This window comes from Pollicipes pollicipes, unplaced genomic scaffold (genome assembly GCF_011947565.3).
Source record: "Pollicipes pollicipes isolate AB1234 unplaced genomic scaffold, Ppol_2.1 Scaffold_2555;HRSCAF=2994_pilon_pilon_pilon, whole genome shotgun sequence".
NCBI classification, from domain to species: Eukaryota; Metazoa; Arthropoda; class Thecostraca; order Pollicipedomorpha; family Pollicipedidae; genus Pollicipes; species Pollicipes pollicipes.
The window spans coordinates 19,624,931-19,650,145 of NW_023596136.1; the positions used below are offsets into that span (position 1 = coordinate 19,624,931).

The 25,215-nt window shown below is 59.9% G+C and overlaps 1 protein-coding gene across 1 annotated transcript in view; it reads right to left on the bottom strand.

Moving 5' to 3' along the window:
* Positions 1-25,215, bottom strand: part of LOC119098834 (protein sprint-like) — a 53,518-nt gene that overhangs the window by 11,132 nt on the left and 17,171 nt on the right. Inside the window, 3 exon segments of the mRNA XM_037221885.1 lie at positions 2,859-3,043; positions 6,177-6,335; positions 9,022-9,109. Coding sequence (XP_037077780.1) covers positions 2,859-3,043; positions 6,177-6,335; positions 9,022-9,109 — 432 coding nt within the window.

A 25,215-nucleotide genomic window follows, 5' to 3' on the forward strand; every position in this document is an offset into this window, starting at 1 on the left:
GTGTAATATGAGGTCGGTTTCGCGAGCCCCCGGATCCCCAGCGGGTTAGCTGCAGCGCAGTACCGAGGGCCCTCTGAGGCCCAGGAAAGCAGAGGGAAAGGCCTGCTAAAAACGGGCGGAAAATGTCCCGGCATGCTCATAGCACAGAAGCAAGCTTTAGCACCAACTAACTTTAATCATTTCATTCTCCGAAAGCTATTCATGCGTGTTGGCAGTCTGCTCGTTTAAGAGACGGGTATTACATGCTCCCTATTTGTTCAAAAAAGCTCATAATTAGTCATCGTCAACTACAGCTCCGAAAGTTCATGCCCAAGTTATCCCCAAGCCAAACTTTTCACGAAACATCCAGACTGACACGTTCTGGAAAGCAACCACGCACTAAAAGTACGTGAACGAGCAAACTAACTGAATGCCGAATATTACAACGAACGACGCAAACAAAAGCTGTTTTCCTCCTGGCTTTCAACCCAGCAGAGGCTGCCTTCAGGCTCAGAGCAACAAGCTCCCGTTAAAAACAAACAATCACCCGTTCTCATTGTTTACATGACGGGCCTCCCCGTACATTTCCTCCACGCTATTGATCAGTGTCAGGGGAGAGACAAATGTTCAATACGGTTTTATCCCACCATTACCGGCAGCGGGGGCAGCTCGGGTTCGGCGCGGTTTTGCCAGCATCCAACCATTACTCAAGGGGACAGATGCTTGGTACCAGTATGTGGCACCACTCCTTTTGTTTGCGTCCTCTTCAGCGCTTTTTCCGACCGCAAAATACTTTATCAACGCCAGGATCTAACGCAGGATCAAGGCATGAAAAACGGCCTGTATTTGTAACCAGTCAAAGGCCTCAACACGCCGCGTCCGTGTTGGACGCAATAGTTTGCAGACGTCACTCAGAGGAGGCGAGACAGGCCCGCTCGGCGCGCCGGTAGCCCCCGGAGCCGCCGCTCTGCTGGACGGGCGCCCCTCGCTCCCGCCAGCCCCATCTGCGGCCGAGCAGTGCGGACGACGGCGCCGCCGGCTCGACATGTGTCGCACTATGCTAACGTCCGTACCGCGCTGGGGCCATGGCGACCCATCGGGCCCAGCGCCGGACCACATCACCCCGTCAGGGCCGGCGTTGGGCCACATCACCCCGTCGGGGCCGGCGTTGGACCACATCACCCCGTCAGGCCCGGCGTTGGACCACATCACTCCGTCGGGGCCGGCGCCGGACCACATCACCCCGTCAGAGCCGGCGCTAGACCACATCACCCCCGTCGGGACCGCGGCAGACCACATCACCCCGTCGGGACCACGTCAGACCACATCACCCCGTCGGGGCCGGTGCCGGACCACATCACCCCCGTCAGAGCCGGCGCTGGACCACATCACTCCGTCGGGACCGCGGCAGACCACATCAGCTCGTGGGGACCGCGGCAGACCATATCACCCCGTCAGAGCCGGCGCTGGACCACATCACCCCGTCGGGACCGCGGCAGACCACATCACTCCGTCGGGACCACGTCAGACCACATCACCCCGTCGGGGCCGGTGCCGGACCACATCACCCCGTCAGAGCCGACTGCTGGACCACATCACCCCGTCGGGACCGCGGCAGACCACATCAACTCGTCGGGACCGCGGCTAGACCACAGCACCCCGTCAGAGCCGGCGCTGGACCACATCACCCCGTCGGACCGCGGCAGACCACATCACCCCGTCGGGACCGCGACAGACCACATCATTCCGTCAGAGTCGGTACTGGACCACATCACCCCGTCAGAGCCGGCGCTGGACCACGTCACCCCGTCAGAGCCGGCGCTGGACCGCGTCACCCCGTCGGGACCGCGGCAGACCACATCACCCCGTCGGGACCGCGGCAGACCACATCACCCCGTCGGGGCCGGCGCCGCCACCAGCCGTCGACAGCTCGGACAAACAGCGTTGGGCCAGGCCATCGCGTCGCATTGGTATGCACCGCTGGCCGCCACCGTCCCCGCTGTGTACACAGCTTCGCGGGGCGGTGTCACGACCACCAAACGGCCCTCTGGGGCGAGATCAGACACTTCATCGCGGCCGGGTGTCGCAGCGCCTCACCAGCCCGCCGCGAGACTTCTTCACACGAGGGGCCGCGGGGTAGGGTCGTAAACACAGCCCCCGGCAGGAAAGGCGGGAGACTGGAGCCCGGCTAGTTCAACAATTTACGAGCCGGAGATAATGCTATCGCACATTATGACATATACCAGTACTCCCACGAGCCATATATCAAACACCATGTAGCTTTCCATCACATGGGTTGCGCAGAATTTTGACTGCACCATCACCGTGCCGCTGAATGCAGAGGGCCATAAATTTGTCGACTGGGGTAAATATGACCGCATGTGATGCCCACGACCGAACCGCTGCCGCTGCTGGTTCTACGTGTGGCTGACCTAAATCAACTCCGCATCCTGTTACCGTGTATTTGTTGATGCGTGACGAGATAGCGTTTGCTCCAAGTCGTTCATTAATTTCCCTCCCCTCCGTCGCCAGCCGTCGTTACGCGGCGGTTAATTAAATCTTGCGGTGCGCCTTCAGGCGCTGCCGGCTCGCCACCGAACACAGGTGACGTCATTAATCAGTCGGTCTCGAGCGCACGCTCAGCTGTTCACTCTCATCATTGGAGACCGATGCCCGGGCGGTCCGCCGTTACATCCTTTGAGGACCGAGGCAGCAAAGGGACCGTCACGACTCAGACGCTGCGGCGGGAACGTTCACATCTGAGGAGAGCCGACTTCAAAGCATTTAATTCGCAAAGGCGAATGATTGCGCGTGGCTTCACTAGAACCCATGCACGGAGCGGCAGTGGCGCTCCCGTTCCGCCGTCCGAGCTGCCTCACCAGCGGGAGCTGTAGCAGGCCACCAGGCTGGAGATGTTGTCGAAGCGGTTATCGGACGACTCGAGGCTGAGCTTGCCCTCTTGCTTCTCGATGAGGAAGTGCTCCACGTGCGGGCCGCGGCCGGCCGGCAGGCGCACAGACAATGCCATGGTCGAGGGCTTGCTCGACTCGCGCACGATGAACGTCTGCAAAGGCGATCCGCGGCGTCAGTCACGCGGACCCGGAACAAATACCTCGGCAGAGGGGCCCCGGTCTACGGCAGTACCGCAGCGGGCAGCAGAGGACCCAGGCCAGTCGCAGACCCCCGCCCCCCCCCCCCCCTCCTCCCTCTGAAATACGGCGCCGACCGGCCCAGCCAGCTCGGGATGGTACGGCACCATCTGCCCGGGTGGCATTGTGCGAAAGCGATCTGACATGGCCTCTGTCTGACTGAAACCACGCGGGCTTCATTCCCATGAAAAAAGCGATAAGTGATGGCATGATTGACTGGGAAAACGCTCCAGATAAGTGTGGCACCGTTAGAGATCGTCAAAGAAATTCTTGCGATCGCCCAAGTATGTTGTAGTCAGCCGTACGACGTTCTCCTCAAAACCCCGCAAGCCAACCATGCTTCGACATGGAACTGATAGAGCAAATGGTTCGCAGCACAACAGCATGCTTATGAAGCCGGAGAAAATGCTATGCTGTTGTGGTTGCCTGCAATGGTCCAACGCGTACTCAGCATCTCGCAGCAATAGCCTCTAATCACGCGTGCTCTTGACGCCTTGCCGCCTTAACCGTAACAGTAACAGCCCACCATCTGCGTGTCTCAGAGAAAATATCACAACATATTCTGCCGAGCGATTGAGACGAGGCCTTCGCGTGACGAATGGGCCCATTTTTCGGATCACCATTCTCGTCTGGTGACAGTGTGTACATGACGTTTCGGCCACTGATTCTTCGACCGTCGTCATGTATTATTGATGCTCGAGGACGACTGGATGGTGTTCGTGTTTCAGCCACGGCCGCGTCACAACACGAATTTTCTCATTTGAACTGGTGTGATTCGGACCAAGGTTTCATTACCAGCCCAGCCTATGACCACCATGCCAACCTCTAAGAACGCTCTCTCGGTGACAAAACTTAGTGTTCATCTGCTGGATGTTTCAAGATTTTTTCCCGGCATTGAGACCCACATGGTGCTGATGTCCACGTTGTGCTGATAACCACTCCTTCAAAGGACGCTTGCAAAACATGGCGATGGCCCATGTTAAATGGCCGAAACATTGTGTCCGTACTAACACACCAAACGAGGAAGATGGTCCCAACAGATACTCCATCCGTAACATGACAGCCTTCGGTGGCCAGCCACCAAAGCAACGGTCCTAAAACCTATCAGCACGAAGAGCCACCCACGAGAAGGGCCGCGATTGCAGCCGATGGCGTAGAGGCCCACGTCACGGCGGCCGGAACCCTCGTGACCCCATTTGGTCACGGGCCAGGCACCGTCACGAGCGTCAGGTCACGAGACCGCCGCCGGGCAGACGAGCAACAGTAATCCGGTGACGATCCGGTGGTCTGGAAGTCCGGTGGTCCGGTGGTCCGGTGGTCCGGTGGTGGTCTGGTGGTCCGGTGGTCCGGCAGTCCGGTGGTCTGGTGGTCCGGTGGTGGTCTGGTGGTCCGGTGGTCCGGTGGTCCGGTGGTCCGGTGGTCCGGTGGTCCGGTGGTCCGGTAGTGGTCCGGGGCCGCGCATTTTCCGATTAAATTGACGAAGACGCGCTTCTCTCGGAATAGATACGTGCCCGCCTTTTCGCCACGTGACAAATTGCCATACACTGGCGATAACACGCTGTTGAAATTAAACAAGACACTGAGTAAATGATAAGCCCCGTGAAATCATTACTTCAAAATGGAAGATTTACATCCCGTTGTCTTATTAAACCACGCTGATTTATAGAGCCACTACCAAAATCTTAGATATATCTCGTTTTCATTGTAGTTAATTGGTGTATGACATGTGTTCAGTACACGCTTGAGGCAACTTGACAGAAGTAAAATAACACCGAGTCCAGCAGCAAGGAAGCTGTCGCAGCCGTGGCCTTTAATGACGTAAACCGGGCTTGCCTGCCAAAAACCCCAATAGCAAACACTTAACGACTACCGTTTAGCCCAGTGTGTTTAAGCGGGTGCTTAATGTCTCAAGCATGTCAACATCTCACAACAGTTTTCAGCAGTGACGATGTTTGGCGCAGCGGTGTGCCGCGGGGCGCCGGACAGCGGGGCCACCAACCCGCACCCCACGTCCTCCCTGGCGGCCGACGCCGCCGGCCGGCCAGCGGAGCATGGCGTGACGTCACGGCGGGAGGAGCGGGTGCCGCGCTCGACAGCCCGCCGGCCGCCCGACATGCCGGGCTATCGGCAACATCGCCACCGACAGAAGCTCGGCGAAACCTGGCCGGCCGGGCGGCGGACGGGGTCCCACCCAGCCCGGCTCGGCTCGGCCCGGCCCGGCCCGGCCCGGCCCGGCCCGGCCCGGCCCGGCGTCCCCAGCCCGGCCGGCAGCGCTGGCACACCCCGGGAATGTTACCGACGGCGGGGCGCTGGATCTGGGCAGCTCGCCGCCAAACAAAACAGCTGGCGGCAGCCGGTGAGTCGCGGCCGTTAAACTCACGCCTGAACCGCACTCGATTGCTGCCCAGCTGTCCCTCCTGAGCAACAATCTGGGTCACGCCCTCTGCCGCCGCCGCCGCCCCGGTAAAAACGACTAACGACTTGCCGAGTGGGCGCCAGCTTCCCAGTCGGGAGAAGTCCGAACGGTCGGCTGTTCATGATAATGAGCCATCCGAGAGCAATTAGAGGACGTATTAACGGGCGGGCTGTGAGCCGCCCTGTCGTGATTGCCACCAGGTGCCGGGCGCGTGGAGACGGCGGCCCGACGGCCCATCTGCCGACGACATAGTTTTTCATGCGCTCCGAGCCACGCTGCCGGTGGCGGCTGCCAAGTGGCCCGGCGGGAAGCGGCCGGCGGGGAAGAAACGGCCGCGGGTGCGCCGGAGAGCGTCTTTGCATGCAGCCCCGTCCCTGCCGCCGTTCTGCTTTTGTTTCAGGAAGAAAACACTACGCAAACTGACCAACTCGCATGACTCTCAGGAGGGCGTTGTCATGCAACTTCTTCTCTCCTGCACCACGACTTACAGCCACGATCGGGCCCGCCGGTCTCAGGCGAAACCCATCCTCAAGCATCCGCTCGAGGTCAACCCACCCATGCCAAGCACCGCGTGGTGTAGAGACCCCGGACGGCGTATCCGCGCCCGCCCAAGTCCCGCACCAGCCACGTACCCCAGGAGGCTTGCCCTGCAGCAGGTGTTCGGCGCCGGCTCTGTGGATGCCCGGCAGGAACCAGATGGGCAGCGAACGAATGAGGCGCTCGGTGAGGCTCATCTCGGCCGGCGGCCCCGGCTCCAGCTCACTGCAAGACGTCGACATGGGGCTGTCCTCCTGAAACGACACACCGGAACAGCGGTCAGGATCGGCCACACGACCGATTCCGGCGCTGAAACACGACGAGCAAAAGCCGTACTTGATGGCATGACGGCGTCACACTGAGATATACGCCAGCTGGTCAGTTTGCGCAGTGCTTTCTTCCTGAAACAAAAACAAGATGGCAAGAAAAAGGTTTGAACTTGGCTGAGTTTGAAAAGCACAGCTTCCGGTTCACGCGACGAGGGCTACAGCGCCAGCATCATGCGAAGAGAGCACACAATGGCATCTTATCCTGTGCTCTGGAAGCACCAGAAAATCATCACTTGTTGAACATAAAACAATAAAAATAACCGAGATCTTCCCCATGGAGGTCGGTGGTCCACCACGTGCCGCGCCGATCAACATTAGGGTGGCCTTCGGGCACCCGGTTCATGCTGTAGCACGCCCGGCGGCCGGCCAGCCTTTCCGGCACACGCCCCCAGAGATTGTGAAACCATCACAAGTTTGACGAGCAGCGCGCGCCCCTAGCCGCCAGCCGCCGAGTAAATTATTGATCAGTTGACGACGCCTGGATTGAAATTTGGCACTTTCCCGGACCTTTAAAAGTTAATTTGGACGCTGGACGGGCAGGCAAAGTTTCCATTTGGTGCGGCGCCGTTGTTGGCGGTAGGGCCGAGCCGGTGGCGACGTCGGGCAGGACAGACCAGTCTTGGACCGGCTGGGACACGAGCTGCCGCCGCCAGCTCCTCGGGGCCAGGCAGTGGCGCCACTTTGCTCCCGGGCCGGCAGTGCAGTGCCCGCCGGCGCCTGTTGTGGTGTCGCGGGCGGGGCGAGCGTGCCCGCCGGCGCTGACCTGCCGACGGCGGCCGGCCAGCCGCGGCTGCTGACCGGCACCGGGCCGCAGACAGGGGAGCCTGACACCGCCCCTAGCTGTCGGCGACGACACAGCGACCGCCGAGGCCCGCAACGGTCGGGGTATGACTCCGTGCCCGCAGAGACGTGCTCAAACGGAGCACGGTGTCGGCGACCTCAATCGTGACAGGTGCCAACGGGTGGCCACAGCCACTGTACAGACCATACCGAGCCACAGCCACTGTACAGACCATACCACAGCCAGGCTGGTCACAGCCACTGTTCAGACCATACCGAGCTCCAGCACGACAAACGGCTCTGGAGGAAATGGTTCGATGACGGGGCACACGGCAGCAGGCGTGGATTCGGCCGAGGGGGACTGACAGGCGTAGGTTCGGCCAAGTGGCCAGGGAACAAAGTCAAGTAACGCCGGGCTGGTTAGTCGCGCGCGTATCGACTCAAGCATGGTGGACGTTCAAATGAATGCTAATAAGACCGATTGCGTGATCTTGATTCGTATCACCTATGTATCATGACAGATATGAGTAATGACCGCGTCTTTATGACGCATGTTATATATATATATATATATATATATATATATATATATATAATAATATAATATGTGTGTGTTGTGTGTGTGTGTGTGTGTGTGTGTGTTGTGTGTGTGTGTGTGTGTGTGTGTGTGTGTGTGTGTGTGTGTGTGTGTGTGTGTGTGTGTGTGTGTGTGTGTGTGTGTGTGTGTGTGTGTGTGTGTGTGTGTGTGTGTGTGTGTGTGTGTGGTGTGTGTGTGTGTGTGTGTGTGTGTGTGTGTGTGTGTGTGTGTGTGTGTGTGTGTGTGTGTGTGTGTGTGTGTGTGTGTGTGTGTGTGTGTGTGTGTGTGTGTGTGTGTGTGTGTGTGTGTGTGTGTGTGTGTGTGTGTGTGTGTGTGTGTGTGTGTGTGTGTGTGGGTGTGTGTGTGTGTGTGTGTGTGTGTGTGTGTGTGTGTGTGGTGTGTGTGTGTGTGTGTGTGTGGTGTGTGTGTGTGTGTGTGTGTGTGTGTGTGTGTGTGTGTGTGTGTGTGTGTGTGTGTGTGTGTGTGTGTGTGTGTGTGTGTGTGTGTGTGTGTGTGTGTGTGTGTGTGTGTGTGTGTGTGTGTGTGTGTTGTGTGTGTGTGTGTGTGTGTGTGTGTGTGTGTGTGTGTGTGTGTGTGTGTGTGTGTGTGTGTGTGTGTGTGTGTGGTGTGTGTGTGTGTGTGTGTGTGTGTGTGTGTGTGTGTGTGTGTGTGTGTGTGTGTGTGTGTGTGTGTGTGTGTGTGTGTGTGTGTGTGTGTGTGTGTGTGTGTGTGTGTGTGTGTGTGTGTGTGTAAGTATCTCTTCACCAACACGTTGCATCAATAGCACAACTTCGGTGGCACCAGCTGTAGCGGTCCCTGACCACGCTGCAGGCGTTGCAGGCTGTGTGTCCTCTCCCTGCCGGAGCGGCCCGGCAAGCCCTGTTTCGATCGACGCCGAGGGACGCAGGCCTGTTTATTTGGCTGCGCGGAGGGCGCCCGGCACGCCCTGCGCCCCTGCATTAACGTATTGTGTTTGGCGGCGGGACCCCGGGGCGTCTTGGGCCGGCACACAGAGGCCCCGCACAGCGGCTGCTACTGACGGTGCGCCGCAGTCCAGGGGGTCTCTGCCGGCCGCCCCGGCGCACACAGGCCCTGGCCAAGGGGAAACACGCCAGCTAAGTGGAAATGCCCCGGGACATTTGGCACGGCCAACAGGATGGCGGCGTTACGAGCCGCGAATGCCGCGCGGCTCGGCATGCGCCGCCACCGGCACCTCTGACAGACAGGGGCACCGTCCAGTCCGGTTACACCGACCTGATTCTTGTTGTTGTTCAGCTGGAGCAGCTTCTGTGTGGCCGCTGCGTCCGGAGAGGCGACCACCGAGTCCGTCTGAGAAGGCATCCTGAAACGAGGACGACAGGGATCAGCGGCGCGGCGAGGGAACGCCAGGACTCCAGCCGAGAGGTCGCGCCGGGGTCAGGCCATCGTGGGGTCCCGGTCGAATCAAAGCATAAATCCATCGTTCACAGTCACGGACGGGTCGGGGGGGGGGGGGGGGGCATTATCTGCGCTGGCGTCGTCAGCGCCACTGTGCGGTCCCCTCTGCCATGGGCGGCCTCCACCCGCATCCGCACCCGCACGCCGACCGGTCGTCTAAAGATACCTGACCTACCTGCGCCAACCAGCGTTACGCGTACACAAACCGTTACTATGGCGACAGATCGATGGTGGATTTCTCCGCGCCTGACGCCCCTCCATGGCTGGGACACCCCACGACAATGAAGCACTTCCTGCTGGGGACGCACTGAGGCGCAGCTAGTGGGTCTGATGCGGCACTGTGGCGCAGGTAGTGAGTCTGATGCGGCGCTGAGGCGCAGCTAGTGGGCCTGATGCGACGCTGTGGCGCAGGTGGTGGGTCTGATGCGGCACTGTGGCGCAGGTAGTGGGTCTGATGTGGCGCTGAGGCGCAGCTAGTGGGCCTGATGTAGCGCTGAGGCGCAGGTAGTGGGTCTGATGCGGCGCTGTGGCGCAGGTGGTGGGTCTGATGCGGCGCTGAGGCGCAGGTAGTGGGTCTGATGCGACGCTGAGGCGCAGGTAGTGGGTCTGATGCGACACTGAGGCGCAGGTGGTGGGTCTGATGCGACGCTGAGGCGCAGGTAGTGGGTCTGATGCGACGCTGAGGCGCAGGTAGTGGGTCTGATGCGACGCTGAGGCGCAGGTGGTGGGTCTGATGCGACGCTGAGGCGCAGATGGTGGGTCTGATGCGACGCTGAGGAGCAGGTGGTGGGTCTGATGCGACGCTGAGGAGCAGGTGGTGGGTCTGATGAGGTCCCGACGCCCGAGGTCCCGATGAGATCCCGGTGGGGTCCCGACGCCAGCAAGGTCGCCACTGAAGGTGGAGCGCGCGGCGGCGTAGCCAGGGGGGGGGGGGTGACTTTGGGGCCTGATGGTGACTTTGGGATCTCCCCTGCGGGTGGTGGAGCCCCCTGGGACAGAACAAATCCCGGCGCATTTGGGCAATCCAATCCCGCTCCTCCGAAGTGAAGTCAAGGCTACTCCACTGGGCGCGTGGGGCGGGGTACACGCGACATGCCCTGAGTGCTGGCTGTCGCTGGGTCGACCCGCCGACAATGCCCCATATGCGGTCTTCGATGTGTGATCGATATGCCTGGACGATGGAGGTGGGATGCCTGAAGCAGGAACTGCCGCTCACCTGCTGTATTGGCTATGACACTAACACGCTTCAGAGGGGAGGGTCCGACGGCATCTAGCAGCCAGAGCGAAGGCATCTCTGAGACATTCCGCCATTGTCTCGGATAAACACGGCTGGAGCTCCTCGGTGCCGACTACTGGGGATGCTGAGGCACGTTTTCGTGACGTTACCAAGTTATAAGTGATGCATCCACGCGTTGCAGCGCACGCGCAACCGGGAACCCACCGTGGGACCCCCCCACCCCCCCCCCCCCCCCCCGGATTCCCCGGTCCAGAGCCGACAGAAGTCGAAGCCGCCGAGGAGGCGCCGCCTCTTCCCCGTCTGCCAACCGCCACCTCGTCTGCCGCACACCCATCCCGCCTGCCGCTGACCAGTGTTTGTCGCTCGCCGCCGGCGAGCTAGGAGATGGCGCGCAGGGACCCGGTACGCCCGCAGACGTGCCGAGCAAATAAGCTAATGAGGGATGAGAAACGGCGCCGGATGAGAAGCGGCGCCGGTGTTTGAGACCTGAGCCGGGGGCGGCCTGAGCCCCTGAGCCGGGACGCGCTGGGTGGGGTCGCGCTGGGTGGGACGCGCTGGGTGGGGTCGCGGCGCTGGTCGGTACCATCCATCCGATGTCACGCGGCCCTGTGGCGGGCCCTGTGGCGAGCCCGGCCGCCCACACGACACGCGACCCGGCCTTTCACCGGCTCTCGCTGGCCGCCGGCAGGGACAGCCAGGCACCTCGCGGTCGTTTCGCCGCGGCAGATTGGCCAGCGAGGCACCGGGGCGCCTCGGAGACGCTCAACATACAGACGCCAGCCCCCCCCCCCCCCCCTCCCCGCGCACCTGCAGGTCGCGCCGACATCTGGCTAGCCCGGAGACAGCGTCCGAGTGACGTCACAGCTGACAGCGCCTCTGTGACGTCACTCCTAGCTGGCGCTGCTCGGCAGAGGTGCTGGTGGCGCCGCTCGACCTCCAGCCACGGCCGGCGGAAGGCGAGTGGGCGAGGCGGCCGGCCGATCACGCGCCGCGTGGGAGCCGCGCCGCCCACCGCGCCGGCGACGTCCTCATACCACCGACAGCGCCTCCCCCCCCCCCCCCCTACACATCCAGCGCCGCCAGCTGATGACACAGCCGGCTACTCTCACCACGCTGGTCCCAGCGCCGGCACTGTGCGGTGGAAGGGAGGTGCGGGCGGCATGATTGCCAGTCATGACGCCGCAGCCAAGCCGGCAGGAATGGCTCGGCTGACGCATCGGCAAGACAGCGGGCTCGGCAGATACATATATATTGTGGTGCCAGATGTTTATGTGGCTGGAGTCATATCATTCACAGCGAGCTGGCGTGTCCAGATATCATGTGTCCGGGATGGCTGGGGTGTGTCTGAATGCCACAAAGCAACAGTCATGTGCAACGACCTGAATCATTTCCGGAGCTATAGGCTGTGTACTGCAGCACCCGCCCGCTCGCTCACCAGTGCTCGCGAACGCAATGCTAAAACAGGTTTGGCTTCTCCTGGACGGAGGCTGTATCAAGCCAAGATCTGGGATAGGACTTGTAAACACATGAACGGGATTGAGGCAAACTGAGGGAGGCCCACCACCTGTTGATTTGCGCTCAGCGCTGTCTTTTACTGGTGCCCACAAACAAGAACATCCGACGCATCTGAACAGAACAATAATGGATTCAACGTCCGTCCAGTCAGTGGTACAACCAAGAACACTCGACGCACCAGGGCAGAACAACAATGGATTCAACGTCCGTCCAGCCTGTGACACAAACAAGAACACTCGACGCACCCGAGCAGAACAACATCGGATTCAACGTCCAGTTTGTGATACAAACAAGAACACTCGGCGCACCAGGGCAGAGCAACAATGGATTCAACGTCCGTCCAGTCTGTGACACAAACAAGAACACTCGACGCACCAGGGCAGAACAACATCGGATTCAACGTCCAGTCTGTGATACAAACAAGAACACTCGACGCACCAGAGCAGAACACCAACGGAATTAACGTCCAGTCTGTGATGCAAACAAGAACACTCGACGCACCAGAGCAGAACAACAACGGATTTAACGTCCAGTCTGTGATACAAACAAGAACACTCGACGCACCAGAGCAGAACAACAACGGATTCAACGTCCAGTCTGTGATACAAACAACAACACTCGGCGCACCAGAGCAGAACAACAATGGATTCAACGTCCAGTCTGTGATACAAACAACAACACTCGACGCACCAGAGCAGAACAACACCGGATTCAACGTCCGCCCGGTCAGTGACACAAACGGACCAAGCAAGGAGGCAAGTGTAATTTGCAAACGAAATGCGTATTTGCAGACTAAACAAAAGAACGTTTTTCTGCACCGACGATGAACAGGTCTTAGCGGTTTATAGACCTCACACGTCTCTAAAAGTTTCCTGCAAACTCAAATATGCAATGCTTCCATGAGGTTTCCGCCAGGCGAAGACAACGAGCTAGCAACCGCCACAATTAACTCGTGCAGATCATAGTTATATGGCGGTACTGACTTCCGAGTTTCCTACGCACCCCCCGTACCGACCAGTCTCTTGTCACTGTCGACTCTCACCTCGCACCTCTCCCAGGTTCAGTCTCCGCCCCTACATGGCTGCTCAAGCTTCTCCCCAGGCAGACCTCATAACCTGTGCTGGACTGGACTGACAATCTGACGGTCCGTCGGACAGTCCGCTGGGCGCTGTGCGGGGACCACGGTCCAAACGGCCGCGGCTGGGTGCGGGGGCGACCGGCCGGCCCGTCCCGTTTGCCCGAGCCGGCCCAGCTAATGACACCACCGGCGGCGGTTCCGGCGGCCGGCGCCAGGAGGCGGCCCGGCTGACCCGCAGGTCACCAGGACCTCATCGCTCGCTCGGCCAAACTTGAGGTTCGCGCGCTCGGCCCGGCAGACGTCATGCGACCCGTGACGCGCCACAGACCTTCAATCCGCTCTCCCACGAGGCGCAGACGACACCCCACGGAGACCGCAGCAGCCTCTATCTGTAACTCTCGCGAGCTAGTTAACGAAAGCCGCAAGCTTCAGCACCACCGACGCGTTCATTTCGTTCGCCAACGAGCCCGAGAACGACACTAGCCGGCTGCGGCACGGCCACCTTCATTTCGTCCGGAGACGCGGCCAGACTACGGACGCGCTCGGCGCCCCCCGGCCGCAGCCGTAACGCTGAATAACTTGCCAAGCCAGCAGTGGGACCGGCCTGGCCTGCCGCTCTGCGCTGAATGAGCGGTTGGGTCAGTCACGGAGTGAGAGGTGAGAGGGGGTGAGAGCGATGAGGCGGACGAGAGAGTGAGGTAAGACAACTGCTCTACCGAGCTGCCGGCATCGGTGGCGAGTCTATCTGGAGCCCGTAGACGGCCAGGCCTCCGCTGCCGGTACCCCCTCCCCCACTCTTATTCCTCGGGTCCCGTCAGTACCCACGCGCACCCAGTTCTCTGTTTCGTCGGGTCCGAGCCCACACGCCTCAGTCCTCGTGTTTGATTTCGCCCGCGTTCGTGCGCCACCGCCATTTGGCACAGCCCTCGCAGCCCCGCGCTGAGCAATGACTGAGGACTTGCCGTGGCACAGAGCCGATTGCTGGACGTGGCCGACACCCGACCTGACGTGGCCGGCACCCGACCCGGGCCGACGACTGGTGTCACTTCCGCATAGCCACCAGCGCGGGGCTCGCTGATGCAGATCGGTGAGAGGCCGGGGTGCAGCCAGCCGACGCGGCGCGATCTGCACACCGGGTCCGACGGACGACGGGCACGACCGCCACAGCAGCGAGCTCAGCTCTTGTGTGAGGTGGCTGTCGGGCACGCCCGCCACAGCAGCGAGCTTAGCTCTTGTGTGAGGTGGCTGTCGGGCACGCCCGCCACAGCAGCGAGCTCAGCTCTTGTGTGAGGTGGCTGACGGGCACGACCGTCACGGCAGCGAGCTCAGCTCTTGTGTGAGGTGGCTGACGGGCACGACCGCCACGGCAGCGAGCTCAGCCCTTGTGTGAGGGGGTTGTCGGGCACGACCGCCACAGCAGCGAGCTCAGCTCTTGTGTGAGGTGGCTGACGGGCACGACCGCCACCGCAGCGAGCTCAGCTCTTGTGTGAGGTGGCTGTCGGGCACGACCGCCACAGCAGCGAGCTCGGGTCTTGCGTGGAGCGGCACGACGCTGGCGCCGATAAGGAAACACAGAAGGTCGTTCTCTCAGTCCATAGACAGCGAGAGACGGAGAGGTGTCCTCTACGTCCGCGAGGCAAACTGAAAACAACACGTGACGTGGAGCCACGAGTGTGTGGAGGTCCGACGGATCGTGAAAAGTGGTACCAACAATTCCTCGATGGGTTGAGGCTGCCGCAGATATCGCGGGCACAGCATAGACGGCACGCCAAACAGCATGGCGTACGATCCCCAACTGGCTAAACGGTGCAACAAAAACCACATAACGGTTGCGACCACCTGCTGTTCCAAAGGCACAGCCAGGCGTCACGCCGCACAGAACGCAAGCAGGGCGCGGTTCGCCGGCACAGTGCAGATCGGCAAACACAGCAGCCCATCACAGGCCGCTCCCTCGGGGCACCGCAGTGGCCCGGCACTGCGCCGGGCAGACAGCCGTCCCCTCGAACAGCCCGTCCACAATCAAGGTCGTGACGGCCACATTCCCGGCCGCCACTTTTTCCACCGCCCGGCCATCTATAAGGCATGGACGGACGATTTTCCCGGGGGCGGGCCCGTCTGGCGGGCGTTGCCAGAAAAACTGATAACGGCATCCGATGGCGGCGGAATTTCGAAATGAGATTCTGGGCGATTGAAGGCGGGCATTCACCTACTGTGGCAGAGGCGCCGGCCGGAATTAATCGCCGACGCACAGAGGCCGCGCCAGGTTGATTTCAGACACAGCCAACTGCGCTGCCCTGCGCTGTTGGCTATTTGCCAGAGTCCCACCCACCAGTGCTGTGCTGTTGGCCGTTTGCCAGGGTCCCGCCATTCTGCACTGTTGGCTGTTTACCAGGGTCCCATCAGTGCTGCACTGTTGGCTGTTTGCCAGCCCCGCTTTTCTGTGCTGTTGGCTGTTTGCCAAGGTTTCGCCATTCTGCGCTGTTAGTTGTTTGCCAGCGTCCCGCCATTCTGCATTATTGGCTGTTTAAGTCCCACCATTCTGCGCTATCGGCTGTTTGCCAGAGTCCCACCATTCTGCGCTCTTGCCTGTTTGACAAGGTCCCACCATTCTGCGCTGTTGGCTGTTTGCCATAATCTCGCCCGTGCTGCACTGCTGGCTGTTTGCCAAAGCCCCACCATTCTGCGCTGTTGGCTGTTTGCCAAAGTCTCGCCCTTCTGCGCTATCAGCTGTTTGCCAGAGTCCCGCCAGCGGTCCCGTCTCGGGACGAGGTCACTGGGCCCAGGATCACCGTCGTCGTGGGGAACAGAGACCGTCCTGTTGGCTGACTGGGCCGCGCGCATGTCGAAGAAGATGGCCTGGTCTGAAGCTGATCTGACGCGCTTGGGACGCGCTTCAAACGGACAAGCCCGACGGAATTATGGTCCCAACACCGACCAGAGCTCCCAGAGGCGGCAAGATCATCTGATACTCGTCCCGAAGCCTCAAAACAGGATCAGGTGAATCAAAACAAGTACTGGAACCTCAGAAGGAATCAAGTAGCTATGAACGCTAACCAGAGCACCCTGAGTGGATCAGGTGGTCATAGCAACGCAAACCAGAATACCAGAGTCGATCAGATGACCAAAGTAACGTGACTATTGACCTGTTGCGTCGAATGAGGATTATGTGATCCCAAACATGAGCCAGATGCATTCAAGAGAAAAAGACGATCATGGAAACCCAAGAAGGAATCGGCGTTATCATTACGCATTGACAAGGGGTCTAGCGAAGTTCACATACTTCAAACAAGGCATGGGGGCACATCGCATCATCCGCGACAACGCACCGGATCCGCTACGCATAGTGTTACATGCGAAGCAGCTGACCTCTGATTCAGGCACAGCACCCAGACCTAGACCCAGGAACAGGCCATCCGCTGACGTAGCCGCGGCATGCCGCCACTTCTGAAGCCGTCCTCACCTGGGAGCTGTGTCCGGTCGCCGTACCGGCGCAGACGGCGGCTCCTGACAGTGAGAGGGGGCCGGCCGCTCTCCAGCCCGATGTGAGGGCCTGCCTGCTCTGCCGGGCGCTCCGGCGCGCCGTGGGGCGGCCCGCCGCCGGCTAATTGCCGCCGCCCGACCCACGCATCCCGAGAGCGGCCGTGACGTCACGGCTCGGTCAGATAATCGTCCGATCAGGGCGGTGCTCGTAAACGCCGACCGGTCGGTCAGCGGCCACCGCAAGTGCGCCTCGTTTGACGACAGTGCGGCGTCGTAACAGGCAGTATCCGGCGGCGGGCGGCGCCCCGCGGGCGTCCCGTGGCAGTGCCAGATTTAGGGCTCATTGTCGCATGTTGATTCACCACGAGTGGAATGCACTTGACCGCGGCGACCTGCGGCGCGGCAGGGCCAGCGGTGGGAGCGATCCCGCCAATCATGCCGCCTCTGAGAGGCCGCCGCCGCCGGCCGGCGTTTTTCCACGCGCCGCCCGGCGACCTTGGTCACGCGCGGGGCCCGGTCCCGGATGAGGGTGCTGCTGTCCGGTGGACTGCCGCCACTCAGCGACAGGAAGTGACCGCTCGGCCGACCGTCCACCGGTCGTGAGTCACGATTCACGGGAGGGCCCGTGACCCTCGCGTTTCCCCGTATGCGCAGCCGCTGAATCACCTCCGTTGTTCGCGCGACCAGCTCGCGCTCCGTGCGAGGAGTGAGCAGAGGCGGAGAGAGCGCTCGCCTGATTCACGGGAGGCGCTTGGATTGCGGTCAGTGATCTGCCGGTACACCTTAGCTCCAAGCCAAGACCTCGGTGCGAGAGGACCACTCGCAGCAGGCGGCGGAGCTGGTGGTTCATCTCCCCAAGTCCACGCCTGACGCCGCCTCTGAATTCCGCGGCGGCGGCGAACGACGCGGGGTGCGTGAAGAATGGTGGGAATGGTGAGAGGTGCTCGGAAGCTGCGCGCGGACTTCCTGGTGCGGTGGCCGAGCGCCGGCCCGTGGCAGGCCGTCATTAGGCGGCCGGGCCGGCCCGGATCACCGGCGTGGACGCATTCCACGGCGGCCGGCGGTGGCACCGGACAGCCGGGCACGTACCGCTGGCACGGCACACCGGACAGCCGGGCACAGGCCACGGCGGCCGGCGGCGGCACCGGACAGCCGGGCACGTACCGCTGGCACGGCACACCGGACAGCCGGGCACAGGCCACGGCGGCCGGCGGCGGCACCGGACAGCCGGGCACGTACCGCTGGCACGGCACATCCAACAGCCGGGCACGTACCGCTGGCACGGCACACCGGACAGCCGGGCACGTACCGCTGGCACGGCACATCCAACAGCCGGGCACAGGCCACGGCGCAGCGCATCCCAGCCACAGTCCGATGTGCACCGAACGGAACAGCGCCGCCCGTGCAACCGGACAGGGGACACAGACAAAGACGAGGCATGGCCCGTCACAGGCGACGGCACGGAGCACTGGGCCGTGCGGTGAAACAAAGACGAGCGCATGGGACACCACGCCGGACAGGAGAACCCCAGAAACAGCGCGACCTGTCAGCTCTTACTACAGCCAGAACCCACGCCGCGGAACCAAAGGGCCGCCACCATCCGCTGTCGCGCAGCACTGACCTGCCAGCGCCAGCCTGCGCCGGACCGGCCGGTCCGGGAGTCCTCCGGCTGACCCGGCCTTCAGGTCGTCACCGGAGGGTGGCGCCGGCTGACGCAAGTCGGGCCGCGCTGCAGGTTTACGTGGTCCGCCGAATTCGCCCCCGCCTCTGTTTGTGTTTACAGATATCAGCTCGCTGGCGCGTGCACGGCTCTGCTAAACGTTGCGGTTGCTTATCGCGTGACGACGAGGTTCCTGCCACGCGCTACATACACATTGCAGAGACGGGGGTGGGGCAGGCGGATGGGGGGGGGGGGCATGACCCTGTGTGGCGCCAGCCGCGGACCTTTTGGTCCGGCTCGCCACTCTCACACTGTCCCCGGACGGCGCTGGGCCAGCTGCTGCGGCCCGGTCCAGCCAGCTCCACAGATACAAGCCGCTCCGGCGCGGATCATCGGCCGCTCGGACGCCGTATCTCGGCTGGCAACTCAACCAACGGACGCCGCAGCTCGGCTGACAACTCAACCAGCGGACGCCGTATTTCAACTGGCAGCTCAACCAACGGGACGCCGTAGCTCGGCTGATAACTCAAGGAACGAGTGTACGGGAATGGGATCGAGTACGAACCACCCCATTTCAGAACATGTCTCATTACATCAATGTATCAATGTTTGGTGCCGTCAGACAAGATCGATGATAATGATGCAAAACCAGGTAAGATTTAAAACGCTATTTCTATCACGACCAACAAATTGGAACATCTTCTAGTCATCAGCGTGACGCGATTGCTCAACGTAGATTTGTCGCAAAGTTATGATGTCACTTGCCATATATCTGCTCTCTCAGGGCTGTCGGACTGCACTACCGGCTTGTCCTCCTGCGCTCTCAGGGCTGTCGGACTGCACTACCGGCTCGTCCTCCCGCGTTCTCAGGGCTGTCGGACTGCACTACCGGCTCGTCCTCCCGCGCTCTCAGGGCTGTCGGATTGCACGGCCGGCTCGTCCTACCGCGCTCTCATGGCTGTCGGACTGCACTACCGACTCGTCCTCCCGCGCTCTCTGGGCTGTCGGACTGCACTACCGGCTCGTCCTCCCGCGCTCTCAGAGCTGTCAGACTGCACGGCCGGCTCGTCCTCCCGCGCTCTCAGAGCTGTCAGACTGCACGGCCGGCTCGTCCTCCCGCGCTCTCAGGGCTGTCGGACTGCACTACCGGCTCGTCCTTCCGCGCTCTCAGGGCTGTCGGATTGCACGGCCGGCTCGTCCTCCCGCGCTCTCAGGGCTGTCGGACTGCACTACCGGCTCGTCCTCCCGCGCCCTCGGGGCTGTCGGACTGCACGGTCATGTCGGAGCGACCCGTGCTGAGGCAGGCAGCTCTGGATTGCACTGTCCCATTCATAGTCTGTATCCGCCAATGCATGTATTTGTTTGTCGTGGCTGTTGTGAACACAGTACAATCTAAACTTAGCTGGGGTGGCTGTAAGACCAGCGCAGTACGAGCTCCTTTATTGTGACTATTCTATTGCCAGCTTGCTGGGCATTTCCCGCATCAAAACTTCCCAACTGCAGAGGCGCTTCCATTTGAAACCAGCGCGCCGGTTTCATCATAATACCTTCCCAAGTATATATTATACCCTTCCCACTACGCAGTAAAAGGGGCATTCCGGGGAAACAAGTAATTGCGTCGCTCGGGATCCGGCCTATCTTTCGACTCCTTGCTCTGCCGCCCAGTGGCAGGAGTTGACGAGGTTGAAAGCAACTAAGTGAGTCACACCTTCGCCGGGAAAGACGACCGTAAACTCTGCCCTCAGTCACCGCGTACTCACCATGATCGAGACCAAGCAGCTAAACGATACTGGTACGCCCCTCCCCCTCCACCCCGCCCCCCTCCCCACACACACCCATTGCACGTGTCGGCCGTTGACGCCTCGGGCCACGTGGAAGCTCGGTCTCAAAGCAAACACGGTTGGCACATGTTTACCCGGGAGGCGCCACGAGAGGCGCCCGGTCGCGACCTCCAGCCGGCTGCACCACTTCGCCAGCAGCTCGCGCCCCACCGGAGCTTCGACACGCCTCAGACAGAGCCTGCGAGCAGCACCACTGAGAAACGGCTGGTGGCGAGGCGCTGTTCGTGAATTAAAAAACAAAATGAGCGCATAGCTGTTTTCGAAATGCCAGCCAGATCTCAAACTACGACGGGCGGAATTTCAGAGGCCTAGATAAGAGCGAGCAGCATTACTCATCAGCTCGCAACGAGCCACCAATAAGTGTTTTTCGTTCTTGGGACGATTCCGCTGAACTCATCTGATATTTTCAACTTCATGACCTGCTGTAAAAGCGACCGAGGAAAAACTAGCCGAATAAAATACAGAGAATTCGCCTGGAAGGCTCGCGTGAAAGGGAGGTACTTAAGGCCAACAAGCTGAAAAGGAAATGCTGATGCACTAAAAAAAACTTTGGTGGGTGCCATTATTGCATATAAATACACACTTCGGAGCGATGAGGTCGATTTACCGTAGAGAAACTCGTATGGATTATGCCAATGATGAAACCATCAGTTGTGAACAAAGTTCACAATTATTCGCGTTTGGCTAGTTGCGCATTAAAAATCACTTTTACCTCTTTTTTGGACAATTCTTTATTTTGTTGACCCTTGCGTCACGGCATTCAGTCCACACATCCCAAACTTGTTTGTCTCCGCTTTATCGACTAAGGCGCATCCAATGGTGTACTTTTTATTGTATTCAAATAAGTAAGGGTCTATCAGTGTGTAGACAGCTTTCAACAAAAAATGAACACATCGAAGGGTGTTTTTGGGGGGAAGGGGTCCAACTCCACAAGAGGTATTTTTCGGCGCGCAAGCTGTTCAAACCTGTAAAGTTTGACCTTTGCTGACAGCTGGATTACGAGATAAAGCTACATTTCACACTTTCCTTGATTGCGGTAAATAAACACATTGAGCCGATTGGCGTATTTTGTGTTGCGACCCGAGTTAATTAAGTTTTTCGGCGTTCAGCGGCCGAAAATGAACAGTCTTGACCTTCGTTGACTCGAAGGTTACGACGCTTATGCTCACATATTTCACCCGCATGCCCCATGCTTGTTTTCCTCCCACAAATCAACTACACCGCTTCAAATGGCATGTTGACTACCGTGTTGCAGGTGCGACATTCTAAGACCGTTTTAAGTTCGTCAGCATCTCAACACATCCCTAAAAGATAGTCGAATCCCCGGGTTAATTGCTTTAAGAACAGATCGTGGTTCGGCGCGCCATGGCTCGCTGTCCCGAGTGGCCCCAGACTGACGGCGGCCCAGCGGCGTGGCGGACATCCCCCTCTGGCAGCCTCTTTATTGGGTTAGCGGAGCCGCGAGTGGCGGCAGGCGGCGCCCTCCCCGCGTGTGGAGACGCCGCCCGCGTGGGAGACGCCGCCCGCGTGGGAGACGCCGCTCGCGTGCGGAGACGCCGCCCGCGTGTGGAAACGCCGCCCGCGTGCGGAGACGCCGCCCACGTACGGAGACGCCGCCGCGTGGGAGACGCCGCCCGCGTGGGAGACGCCGCTCGCGTGGCAGAGTACGCCGCGCCCGCCGTGGGAGACGCAGCCCCGTGGAGACGCCGCCCCGGCGTGGGAAGACGCCGCCCCTCGTGGGAGACGCCGCTCCCGCGTCGCGTAGACGGTGCCCGCCCGCGTGGGAGACGCCGCCCGCGTGCGGAGACGCCGCCCGCGTGGGAGGCGCCGCCCGCGTGGGAGACGCCGCTCGCGTGAGGAGACGCCGCCCGCGTGGGAACCCGCTGCCGCCGGCTACCAGGCATAGGTCAAGCGCCAAACGCACGCCTTCGCGAGGTAGATCGAATCCACGCTCTCAAAAATTCTTAATCGTGAGTTTATTTTAGACGTAGAACGGCGAGAAACCAGCACTGCATCAGCCTCCAAACTCCAGCGTAGGTTCGTCTCCATCAAAGAGATGGAAATGAGGATGGCCTTGTCCGCCGTCATGGCGGCTGGCTTCATCTCTGAACAGGAGATGACACCTTTCAGGCAGAAATCTGACGGCGTATGCACACAATGAAATGTGGCGCTTTCAACCCGGCAACAAGGACAATTTTCTCAATCGCTCAGATTTACCGCTTTAAGTAACTGTTTCTGTGCAATTTTTCCACCGGACTCTAAGCTTCTGCGCTATTTTTCTACGGGACTCCAGGTCTTTAAAGCTATTTTTCTATCAGACCCTAAGTCTTTGGCGCTATTTTTCTATCGGACTCTATATAAGCTTCTATTTATTCTATATCAGTTTCTATTTTTTATCGGACTCTACTATAAGTTTCTGCGCTATTTTTGTCGGATACTTGTTCACCACGGCCGTAAGCAAATGATCATTAACAATATTCGGTACCTGATGTCTATTACCTCAGTACCTGATACCAATTACAGGTCTTACCCATTCGGCATTTATATTTCTTAAAGAAAACGTCCGAATTTTAAACCTCATCTTGCGGACATGTTTGCACTTTGGTCGTACGAGGGGCTTTAAGGCCCCGCTAATATCTCGGAGACTGAGCAAACCAGAGCCAAGGAAAAAGGCAGAAAACCCTCGTGAAACCCAGCTGTGACCAAGCAATGGTAAATGTGGCCTTTGAAAGGTCAAATCAGGTAGCAGGGCAATCAACAGCAATCAACAGACCCGTTCTATTACCACAATAATTAGGCATGCGACGACAATGCGGTAACAGCGGTGAATAGCTCTTGACAAAGCTATCAGATGGGCAATAGTGGAAATCGACAGATGTGACACAGGTCAAAGTGCCTAAAGGAATGGTGGAGAGATCGGGGGGGGGGGGGGAGGCACGACCAGTGGGTCTCGTCACTGTCCCACGAGCGGGAAGCTGCTTCGGTGGGGCTCAGACTAGTCACTGTCCCACGAGCGGGAAGCTGCTTCACCGCCATCCATGCGGCCCTGCATTGACGCAACAAACGCTCTAGACGCGGGGATAACGGTGCGATCATTCTCGTCTTAATGAGCCATTCGAATTTAACATCCCTTGTTTCCATACTCATGCATTATTAACTCGCACAAGGGATTCTCGTAATGGCCGTCGCCGCATTCTCTCTCATAGCAACTTGGCCGGGCGCGCCTGAAAAATGACTGGGCGCGCAGTGGCGGCAGTCACAGTACAAAGCGGCCAAAGCGGGATTGCAGCCATGCAAAGCGGCCAAAGTGGGATTGCAGCTAGCGGACGCACACTCCGCGCGCGCCCCGCGCTGGTCCGCTTCGCTTTGTCCGGTGCTAGTTGGCATGCGCTCCGCACGTGTATGCAGATGAAGATGCCGGCGAGTCGTGACAAAGCGCTTCGCAGCCGGCTGGTATTTCTCCAGACGTGATTGCATATCGAAGCGAGGAGCTTGACTTTTTCAAACCTCTGAATGATTAATTTGAAAGACAACGGATCCAAACAAACAGGCGGTTACTTAGTAGAGCGGAAAGTGACGAGGGTGTCGAAGGGTGGCGGCGGCGACCATTCAGTCGCCACTGGACAGTTAAAAGCTGGCCCGGGCCACCGGTGGCGACGAGTAAACAGAACGACAGCGCAGGGCTGCGATCGCGGGCGTACCAGCAAGCAACAGCGCGTTCCAGAGTCCGCCAACTTCAGGCCTGGCAACGCTCAGTTGAAATTTTTCGCCGTTTGGCGACATTCAACTCCTTACTCCCGGGACGTATGAACATAGCGGTGATCTGGGAACGCTCCAGAATGACATCAGAAACTCGACATCACATCTCCCGACCGCCTGGTAAAACCACTCCTGTACACAATGGTCGTGCAATGATCTAATTTTCCCGCCGGCTGGGCCCGTAACTCGCGCCAAATTGGGGGCGTGACGGCCGCCGAGCGGCACCTCCGCTTCCGGCGCCGCGGGGCGCCGCCGCCGCGCCGCCGACAAACAACGCGCCCAGACAGCTTTTAATATCGGCGCGGCCGCTGACAGTGGGCCACGTTGTCGCGTTCTTTACGGCCCGACGAACGGCGTTCCCGCAAGCGCGCCATTGAAAATCGGACGTAATGGCTGCTCTATATCGAGTCCGGCTCTCGCACACGGCCGGGAGTCGTCGCTGAGACGGCCGAGGCCGCGCTGGTGCGTGCGGTGCGAGCGGGCGCGTCCGACGTCACCCCGCCCAGAGGACAGGCTGAAGGCACGTCCGGCGGTCAGGGAACGCTCCCCCAGCAGCGGCGGTCGCAGCGACAGAGACAGCGGACAGAGGAGGTGGTGGAGCCGGTGACAGAGCTAGCGGGCAGAGGAGGTGGTGGAGCCGGTGACGAAGACAGCGGGCAGAGGAGGCAGTGGAGGTAGCCCGGGAGGCAACGGATGTGTGGACGCAGCAGGCGCGGGTTGGGGCAGTAAAAATAGTTAGCGTACTAGGAACTTGCACTGGGCTCTCTTTGTTCCCGATTTCCGATGTTTAAGTGTTAGTGTGTGACTTTTATCAGCCCCAGGCTAGATCTCATTGCCCCTTAAACTAGTGCCAAGCCGAGCAGAAAGTAAAATCGGGACCTCGAAGTTTTACTCGAGAGCATACACGACAGCCAGATGAAGGTCTGCTCGGCGCCTGAAAACTTCCCTGATCCGCCAAGACGAAGCCTTACCAAGGGAACTGCAGCAGCGTTGCTAAGGCGTCGTATTTGCGCAGAACTTACCATTCAGGCTGGGTTATCTAATGTCGCAGCCTAGCTGTGGCTCGTGTCAGCCAGTATATCGGTCGTCAACATTTACAGACAGCCAGAGTGAGATTCTCCCAGGCCCAAAATAGAGACGCCTCTTGGCGCGGCAATAAAGTGCGATCATTTTGGCGGCGAAGGCCTGGGCCCGGGCGCAGACAGAAGGCTCGCTGGGGCAGCCGAAGTTTATTTTCTCGGCTTTACGGACTCCCCAGAGCATTGGTCGGGGTTTACGGATGGAGTGATGCTCCTCCACCCACGACGATTCGGCACGCGAGGATTACGACGGAGCAGAAAATGCCAAGTCCACGCATCAGTCGCGATTGAATTCCGTGATTCCGTCGCTACGAGACCAAAGGCCACCGCTCTGTTTTCCGATAACGGCAGGAAAACAGGAC